The sequence below is a fragment of the Canis aureus genome, chromosome 10 (assembly GCF_053574225.1).
Source record: "Canis aureus isolate CA01 chromosome 10, VMU_Caureus_v.1.0, whole genome shotgun sequence".
In the NCBI taxonomy this organism is placed as follows: Eukaryota; Metazoa; Chordata; class Mammalia; order Carnivora; family Canidae; genus Canis; species Canis aureus.
In genome coordinates, this window is record NC_135620.1 from 26,953,675 (window position 1) to 26,963,562 (window position 9,888).

General features: G+C 46.5%; 1 protein-coding gene across 1 annotated transcript; it reads right to left on the reverse strand.

Annotated features, from left to right (window-relative positions):
* Positions 1 to 339: 339 nt before the first annotated feature.
* HNRNPA0 (heterogeneous nuclear ribonucleoprotein A0) lies at positions 340 to 3,209 on the reverse strand. Its single transcript, XM_077911813.1, has one exon. The coding sequence runs from the start codon at positions 2,860 to 2,862 to the stop codon at positions 1,933 to 1,935; it is 930 nt and encodes a 309-aa protein (XP_077767939.1). The 5' UTR covers positions 2,863 to 3,209; the 3' UTR covers positions 340 to 1,932.
* Between the last annotated feature and the right edge of the window lie 6,679 nt (positions 3,210 to 9,888).

Sequence of the window (9,888 nt, forward strand, 5' to 3'; positions counted from 1 at the left end):
TTCTTTGTCAAACTGACTGCTAAGCAGCCATAATCTAGCCTCACAATCTTCACCTTTCTTCATATCTCTCAAAATGAAAGCTTTAACAATTAAAAGATTTGGCAAGAATTAAGACATTAAGAAATATACACTAGCAAGAACTAAGACCAAGTCAACACTAAAATAATCTTTTACTTTAAAGCCCATTAACCTCCCCTTCAGAAAGCTTCCTACTATACATCTGGGCTTCTGAACGCAACATTCAAGTTAAAAATTTTACCGTAACATTAAATCAAGTGTGCTATATTATAGGTACTCTGAACCCACCCACCAGGTTATACATACTCTCACTCAATCATGTAAAGAATTGAATTCTTTATTTGTGATATCCATAAACGATGCTATTCTATATTTCTAACCAGGAAGGCAATTTTCTCCTATATCATTGTTTTGTTTTGTTTTTTTTATAAACAACAACTTGAATTCTATTGCATGAAAGGGCTACAAATATACATTTGTTAACCAAGCAGAATACACAAATACTTTGCTTTACAACTTGCACCTAAGATACCAGTACACATAGCTGGTTCATTAGTTGTCATAGCAATTTCGGGCCACTGCCCAAGCTATGCGTAGCAGTTTACATTTTCAAATCTTGTGTAGAAAGGGCAATTGTGATATGGACTGTTAACTACATTCCCATAAAGCCCATCTTCGTTACAAGTAAACGTGTAACCAAAGTCTGCACAGATCTTTGATGGCAAAATTTCTAAATCTGATGCAATTATCCTAAACAAGTTTTTAAAACAAATGGTTTTTGCAGAGATACTGCCATTCTGCCAGTAGATGGTGCTACAAAGGTTGGGGGAAGGATTTCCAAGAGGACAACAGTTCAGCTATAGGAAAAAACGTTTAAACCTGCTCTGAAAATACAAAAATGCATTTAGTTTAAGGGTAAAATATAACCCTTCTTTGTAACCATTTATTACAGACAAACCAGTAAGAGGGATGAAACTAGGCCATCTGAAAAATTTTAAACAGTTTATATGAATGAAAACACATGCTTAACACAAACTATTTCTTTTTGAACTACACAGTACATACTTTGAAGTAAATTCTCATAGAAAGAAGTGACCAACCATGTCAAGATGATAAGCAAATCGCTTAGTAGGAGATGGATGCACAGAAACTTTGAAGATTTTAAAAAACTACATCCACCACTTCAAAAGTTTTGCCTGTAGGGATAAAACTCAACACGTCACTAGAAGAGCAACAGGAAAAAAAAAAAAAAAAGCCACCAAAGGACCTTTTAAAAGTGTCTTCAAGTACACATCAAGAATTTAGAATTAACACGAAAAAATTTTAACTAATATCCCTTAAAACGGTACGGAATAGATCCTAGAAAAAAAATGTTAGACATATACGGTCAAACACAATGATTTATTAAAAATAAAACGTAAAAATGATTTTTGTACATATGTGTCCAAATTTCAGGCATGGGATCCAAGTAGATTTCATAGAAAACGCTGTAGCCAGATATCAAGTCCTTACAACAAAGTAAACTACCCCCCCACCCCAACCCCCGCCCAGGTTTTGCTACAGAATCAGCAAGTTCACTCCCTCCCCCCCCCCAAAAAAAAACACAAATTAAAACAAGACATTTTGCTAGTATAAAAACGACCAAGGTCCAAGTAATAATAAAAAAATAGAGTCCATCAATGACTGTAACACAAAAATGTGTATGTGGGGCCGAGTCCATCTTCAGAGGGAGAGACAAGAGAGGTGGCAGGCAAATAGGGCAACACCCCCAAGGATAAGCAGCCTTAGAAGCGGCTCCCCCAAGGGCAAAACGGGGAAGGCGGTGGTGGGAGAGTAAAGAACGTAGGAGTTACCCCAGCTGGGGTGTAGAAGAGCTACCCCTATAGCCACTCCCAGGCATATTTAGATTTCTTTTTAGAAGGAGCTGCCTCCATAACCACCGCCACCGCCGTAGCCGCCTCTGTAAGGTCCACTGTTACTGCGACCGCCCCAGCTGCTGCCACCGCCGCCGCCGCCGCCGCCGCCCTTCATGGGCCCGTAGGAGGACTGGTGCTGGCTGTAGCTGCCGAAGCCGCCGAAGCCGTTACCGTAGTCGCTCCCACCGTAGGACGAACCGCCTCCGCCGCCTCCGTAGGCATTGTAGCCGCCACCGCCGCCGCCGCCGCCGCCGTAACCACCGTAGCTGTTGTAACCGCCGCCGCCGCCGCCGCCCTTGGACAGGCCGTTCTGGTCTCGACCCCCGCCGCGGCCCCGGCCGCCCCGGCCGCCCCGGGAGGACCGGGAGCCACCTCCGCCCCCACCGGAGTGGATATCCTCCTTGGGCACGGCCTTCTTCACCTCCACGCGATGGCCCTGGATCGGGTGGAACTTGACAACCGCGGCCTTGTCTGCCGCGTCGTGATTCTGGAAATACACGAAGCCAAAGCCGCGCTTCTTGCCCGACTGCTTGTCGGCAATAATCTCGGCCTTTTCCACGGTGCCGAACTGCGAGAAGTGCTCGATCAGGTCGCCCTCCGCCACGTCTCCCTTAAGGCCCCCGACAAAGAGCTTCTTAACCTTGGCGTGGGCACCGGGCCGCGCCGAATCCTCCCGGGACACCGCCCGCTTCAGCTCCACCGTGTTGCCGTCCACGGCGTGGGGCGAGGCGGCCATGGCGGCATCGGCCTCCTCCACGTTGGAGTAGGTCACGAAGCCGAAGCAACGGGAGCGCTTGGTCTGGGGGTTCACCACCACCACGCAGTCCGTCAGAGTCCCAAAGGCCTCGAAGTGGCCGCGCAGGCCCGACTCACTCGTCTGCACGTTGAGGCCGCCGATGAACAGCTTGCACAACTGGGAATTCTCCATCTCCACGGCCCGGGCCTTCCCCCCGCCCTGCGAGCTCCGAGGTTTCGCCGTCGCCGTTATCGCTGGCTAAGGCCTCCTCACAGCTTGGGCCCAGCCGTTGCTGGAGCCGCCACCGCCGTCACCGACGGGGAAGGGAGGAAGGGAAGGGGAGGGAAGGAGGAAGAGAGGAAGGGGGAGGGAAGGGGAGAGGTGCCGGCTAGAGGGCGAGCCGAGGAGACTGGAAGACAACCAAGGCCGTCGCTACCGCCACCGCCACCGCTACCTCCACCGCCGCCACCGCCACCACCGCCGCCGCCGCCGCCGCCGCCGCCTCCGCTCCCCTATCTGGGCACCACACAAAGAGGCCGCTGAACGCGCGCGCACCCTCCCCGAGGCGTGCGTCACCGCCGACGTACGGCCGCCCAGCGCCGCCCGCCAATCCCTGCGTCGCTCTCCCTAGTCCCGCCTACCGCGCCGCGGCGCCGCTCTCGGCCACCGACTCCCCGCCCTCCGCGGTCGATTCAAGCCTTCGGCCTGCGCGGCTCCCGCCGCCGCCTCTGTAGGCCGGGCTTCACGCCCCGGCTCCCCGGGTGCCCCGACCACGGACGCCCCCGGCTCCCCGCGCAGCTCCGCAATTCCTCTCCTCCCAGCCCCGCGGCTGTTCCCAGCGTGCTGCCCCCTCCCCTTGCCGTATCCCCTCGCCCCACTCCGCAGTGGCGTTCGCGCCAGCCCCTTGAGGGACGTGCGGCTGCAGCCAATCACCGCGATGCGCTCGCGCCCACTTCCGGTCTCGGCCGCCGCTGGACGGGCGCGCTCCCCGGTGCGCCCCCCGGGTGCAGAACCTGCCTGCCGCCCGGACGCTGCCCCTGGTCCCGGGCTTGGGGCGGGGGGGGGGTCAGCGGGGGCGCGCCGGGGGCAGTTCCCAACGGATGCGACCTGGGGCGCGCCACGCGCGGGCTTTTTGAAAACTCGACTGTTGGGGTTGGGGGCCTGGGCTCCCCCGCCGCGGTTCGGCGGGACCGCTACACCTGGCAGCCCGGCAGCCCCGCCGCCCGGCCGCCCCGCCCGCACAAAGATGGAGGGCAGAGGCCTGATCGGGAAAGGCGGTTACTGACGGTTTCCCGGGGGCCCGAGCCTCAGGTAAAGTGCAGCGCGGGCGCGTGGTGCCGCGCAGGGGCGAGCCCGAGGCCCGGCGGAGGTCGGCGGCGTGCCACCAGCGGCTCCGACTTCCCATCGAGGCGCGGCGCCAGACCCCCGCCACCCTCCGGCCCGAAGCCCTCGCTCGCTCGCGCACAGCTGGCATTGCCCATTGACCGAGGGGAACACACCGTTTTCTATGTTTACGTTACCTGTGCGTTGCTTCCTTCCCAACCAAACCGTTAGCTTTTTTTTTCTTAAAGGCATTTTATAACCTGGAGCCAAAGGAGTTGAAGGAAGCACGTAAATACCACGCCCCCCTGGTAACCGCCTTACCGACCCTCCCTCCCGTTCAAGGGAAAGTCAGGTATAAGGGCTTCCGCGTCCTGGACCTTCGTGTGCCTGTCAAGATCCAACGAGGGGGACGCTGGTACGAGACAGTGCATGACCAAGATTCCCGCCCCCCCCGCCCCAAGCCAGGTGGTAAATAGTGAAGAAGAGGTATTACTCCTCCCTGCACCTTGGAGTATTAAGGATTGAATGGTGAAACAAGTGGAACTTGCACTCAATATGGAATTCAAAGGCTAGATACAATTTCTAAAGGGACTCTAAATAAGCAAAGTAGGAAACAAAAGCCACATAAAATTCAAGGAACAGTAAGTAGACTAGTTTGGCTGGAGCAAGAGGTTTTGATAGAAAACAGTCGGTGGGGGGACCCTCATCCAGGCTCAGCGGTTGAGCATCTATCTGCCTTCAGCTCAGGCTGTGAATCCCACATCGGGCTCCCTGCGGGGAGCCTGCCTCTCCCGCTGCCTGTGTCTCTGCCTCTGTGTGTGTGTCTCTCATGAATAAATAAATATTAAAAAAAAAAAAAAACAGTCATTGGTAAGGCAGGTTTAGGATCTCTGACATGGAATGCCATGAAAATATTTCAATGGCATAGAGATAAGATTGAAGGCTTGAGGATAAACTAGGGTCTGGTAGGATCACCTACTAAGTGATCATACAGTTGTGTGACTTTGGGCACGTCACTTAACATTTTTTAAAACTTAGCCAATTTTATTATCTGAAAATCAAAACAATAAAACACCTCTCCGCTGTGGTAAAAATTAAATGGGATTCTGTATGTAAATGCACAGTGCCTGGTACATAGTAAGTGCTCAGTGCATCCAACAAATGTATGAGGTGCTGGAAATATGGCAGTGAACAGACAAAACTCTTCTGCCCTCATTGAGCTTATATTCTAGTGGGAAAAAGCAGACAATAAGTAAGAATGATATACATAGCATGTTAGAGAGTGATCAGTATGGTGACTAAAAGAAGACAGTAGGAAGCTATGGCCTTTTAGTTACAAAAAACCCCACAACATTCAAATATGTCAGGATTTGATAACTGACTGATGATAAAGAATGAAAACAAAAGCATACCAGTGTTTGGAATCTGGAACACTAAAACTGCAGCCTGAAAGAACTACAAAATTAAGAAAAGGAACTGTTTTGGAGGGATTGGGGGAGTGATGAACACAGTTTTATTTTTTTTTCACAGTTTTAATATTTAAGGTGATACAGGATATTTATATGGCACTGTCTTCTGAGGTGCCCAAGACTACAGTTCACATGAGAGATTAAACCTTAAGAAATAGATCTTGGGGCCCCTGGGTGGCATTCTTGATTTCAGCTCAGGTCCTGATCTCAGAGTTGTGAAATTGAGCCCCACTTAGGGCTTCACCCTGGGCATGGAGTTTGCTTAAGATTTTCTCTCTCTGCCCTTCCCAACCTTCCCTCTAAAAACAAAAAGAAACCCCCAAAACCTGTTATACAAAAAAAAAAAAAAAAAAAAAAAGGTTAAAACAGCGAAAGATGAATTTCTGAAGGAAAGCAAATTAGAACATAACTTATTTTCCCATCCTGGAATTCCAGGGCGCCTGGGGAGCACTCAGTCAATTAGCATCTGGCTTTAACTCGGGTCATGATCTCAGGGTCCTGGGATTGAGCCTGCACTGGGGCTCCCTGCTCAGCTGGGAGCCTGCTTCTTCCTCTCCTTCTGTCCCTCTTCCGCTCATTCTCTCAATATCTCTCTCCCAAAATATTTTTTAAAATAAAACAATAAAATAAAAAATCCTCTATACCACCTAATTGGGAATCCATTATGGGTTTAATTTCTACAGACTAGAAAAGCTTGACAGAAGCATATGTCTGGTTAAAAATCTTACATATAGGGGCTCTGAACTGTATAAAAATGCCAATTTCCTGGGGCACCTGGGTGACTCAGTAGGTTAAGCAGCCAACTCTTGATTTTGGCTCAGGTCATGATCCCAGTCAGGGTTCTGGGATTGAGCCCCACATCCGACTCGTGCTCAGTGCAGAGTCTGCTTGAGGATTGTCTCTCCCTCTCCTCTGCTCCTCACCTAACTCACATGCTCACATGCATGTGCGCTCTCTCAAATAAATCCTTAAAAAAAAACACAACAACTTACATATAGAATGGGTTTAAGGGATGAGAGGCAACACAAGCATGTTTAAAAGACACTTATGAAGCCGGGATAAATGCAAGATAGTTGGAATGTTAAGTTCATTTTGGAGATTAGATTGGTAATGGGGGACAGTGAATAAGGAGTATTATATAAATGCTTAAATGATGCAGTCAATTTCCTACTCCTCAGATCATTCAAGAAAAAAAGATTTTATTTTACCTTTCAGATCATTGCCTGGCTTTACCTTGCTTACCAGTGTCTCAGCCTTCCAAAACAAAAATTAAATCCTAACACAAAAATTAAAAATATAGCTGAAATTTAGACATTTGGTTTTCCATCCCTCTTGCAAAAGCTCAATTACAGAAACCTAATTGAATGTGGTGGTTACACAACTCCTACAACTACACGCTAAAAAAGGTATATTTTACTGTACCTAAATTATACCTAGAAAAAGAGAGAGGGAGAAAGGGAAAAGGATGAACTGAAGAAGAAAGGGAAAACTATGATAACCTGTATTTCCAGAAAGCAGTAACTCCAACTTTTTAAATCGAGAATCTCTTTTTGCAGTTAAAGTTCTGGTATTGACTGAATTGTGTCTCCTCTCCAAAATTCATATGTTGAAACTCTGGCCCCCGGGATCCCTGGGTGGCGCAGCGGTTTAGCACCTGCCTTTGGCCCAGGGTGCGTGATCCTGGAGACCCGGGATCGAGTCCCACGTCAGGTTCCCGGTGCATGGAGCCTGCTTCTCCCTCTGCCTATGTCTCTGCCTCTCTCTCTCTCTCTCTCTCTCTGTGTGTGTGTGACTATCATAAATTTAAAAAAAAAAAAAAAATCTTCAAAAAAAAAAAAAGAAAAAGAAACTCTGGCCCCCAATACTTCTGAATGTAACTGTAATTGATGAGAAAATCTTTAAAGAAGTGATTAAGTCAAAATAAAGCTATTACGGTGGGGCTCTAATCCAATATGACTGATGTCCTTATACAAAGAGAAAGATATACCAGGGGCACATGTGCACAGAGGAATGACCATATGAAGAGCCAGCAAGAGGATGGCCATCTGCCAGCCACACAGGTCTCAGAAGAGCGTAACCCTGCCAGTACGTTGGTCTTGGACCTCAAGAAACCAGAACTGCAAGAAGATTAATTTCTGTTTTATTTTTAAATTTCTGATGTTTAAGCCTCTACCATTCTGTGGTATTTTGTTATGGAAAACCTAGCAAATTAAGACATGCTCCATTTTTATTTATTCAACGTACCTTTCAAAAGGGCACTTTCATTTATGATAAGCTATAGTCTTTGTAATGACTCTTTTGCAACTCCTATCAAAAGCCTTAAAATTTGATCCATTCTTTCAAACCAGTAACTATGCTTCTGGACATTTATGCTAAGGAAATAAGTGAGGATCTGTGTGAAGATTTAGCTACAAGGGTTTCAAAACTGTTCATAGTAGAAAAAAACTGGAAACTACCTAATTTCCCTCAAACAGCTAATTAAATAAGGAAACAGGGCACTTGGGTGGCTCAGTTGGTCAAATGTCTGCCTTCAGCTCGGGTTATGATCCCAGGGTCCTGTCATCAAGCCCCACGTCAGGCTCCTTGCTCAGTTGGGAGTCTGTTTCTCCTTCTCCCTCTGCCCCTCTCCCAACTTGTTCTCTCTCTCAAAATCTTTTTTAAAAAAATAAGGAAATATTCTCTAGCTAAAAATATTATGAAGTACTTAAATTGATATTATAGAAGAAAAGTGACTTGTGTTTAGGTATGAATCTTATACTATCATGATGTATAAAAGGTCACATTACTTATTTTATCAAATTAAGCCTGACTCTGAACCCCACAGGTGACAGAATGACAAAAATGTCAACATATCATTATTGGGGCTCCTCTCACATTTTTTGCTCCAAGGCCCTTGCCTCTCTCTACTTCCCCTCTTGGACAACCTAAGACTTACTCTGAATAAAATGCTTTTTGTTTCAAATATATATTTAAAAAGCCACCATGAGACTGGCTTTAAAAGGAACTGTCCTGAGGCAAGAGAATACACAGACCTATTTAATCTGTGGAGATATTAATTGTATCTTGTTTCACTGCTGGTGGTATTTCAAAAGGGAATTATATCGATTTCCTTCACATGGGAGAGATGTCAAAAGAGAAGGGCTTAATCTAAAAAAAAATGACCGCTTCCCAAGTTTAGGAGAAGTGACCAGATTAAAAGTACAAGCTTCCAGTTACAAGGTAAGTAAGTCCTGGGAATGTAATGGACCACATGGTGACTATAATTAACAATCACATTTTGCATATTTGAAGGTTGCTAAGAGAGTAGATCTTAGAAGTCCTCATCACAAGAAAAAAAAAACTGTGATTATGGTGAAGAATGCTAACTAGAGGTAAGCATTTTACTATATATATATATATATATTTTAGGTCCTATGTTGTATGCATAAAACTAATACAATGTTATATGTCAAGATCTCAATTTTTAAAATTTTTTTAAAAAAGAAGTAATCAGAACCTCCTAGCTTTTTGTCCACTGGAGAAAACCATGGGCCAGTCCAGTGTATAGCCCCATCATTCCACCCTACCCTACACGCAAACACAACACACAGATAACAGTGGAGACTGGACACTAATTATCTTGAAAGCAAGGGAAATTACCTTGGTTTTAGAACCAGATCCATGTTCTCAATCACAAATAAACCTGGAATTCTTACATGTAAAACTCCCCCCGCCCCCCGAAAAAATAGATAATGAATTTACAACCAGATGTGTGGGAGGCTGGGGGTAGATTATTAGCAGCAGAGGATGTTAAGACTTAGGTTTTGTGTCCCCCAAATTCATATGTTGAAGCCTAATCCCCAATGTTCTGGTATTTCGACGGAGTGGTACTTCAGAAGGTAATTAGGTCACAAGAGCGGATCTCTCATGAATGAGATTAGTACCCTTATAAAAGAGACCTCAAAATGCTTTCTAGTCTTCCATCATAGGAGGAGACAATGAGAAGGTGGCCAACTATAAACCAAGAACCAGGTACTTATCAGACTCCAAATCTGTAGGCACTTTGATTTTAGACTTCCCAGCCTCTAAAACTGAGAATTTTTTTTCTAAGTGAGAGAGAGAATCTTAAGCAGGCTACACACCTAGCATGGAGCCCAGGCAGGGCTCAATCCCATAACCCTGAGATCTGGACCTGAGCCAGTATCAAGAATCCAATGCTTAACTGACTGAGCCACCCAGACGCCCAAAGAAATAAATTTCTGTTGTTTATATGCTAGCCAGTCTCTGTACTTTTGTTATAGCAACCTGAATGAACTAAGAAGATTTAACAATTTGACATTTCTCAGAATATCTGCCCTAAAATATACATACTCAAGTACAAACACAATGCACAGACTCACACCAGAATATAAGCCTTCTAAAATGAAAGCATTTAGACCATTCCATT

What these genes read in the sequence shown, in the direction of transcription:
- HNRNPA0 (XM_077911813.1), bottom strand. Translation starts at nt 2,862, where the DNA reads ATGGAGAATTCCCAGTTGTGCAAGCTGTTCATCGGCGGCCTCAACGTG.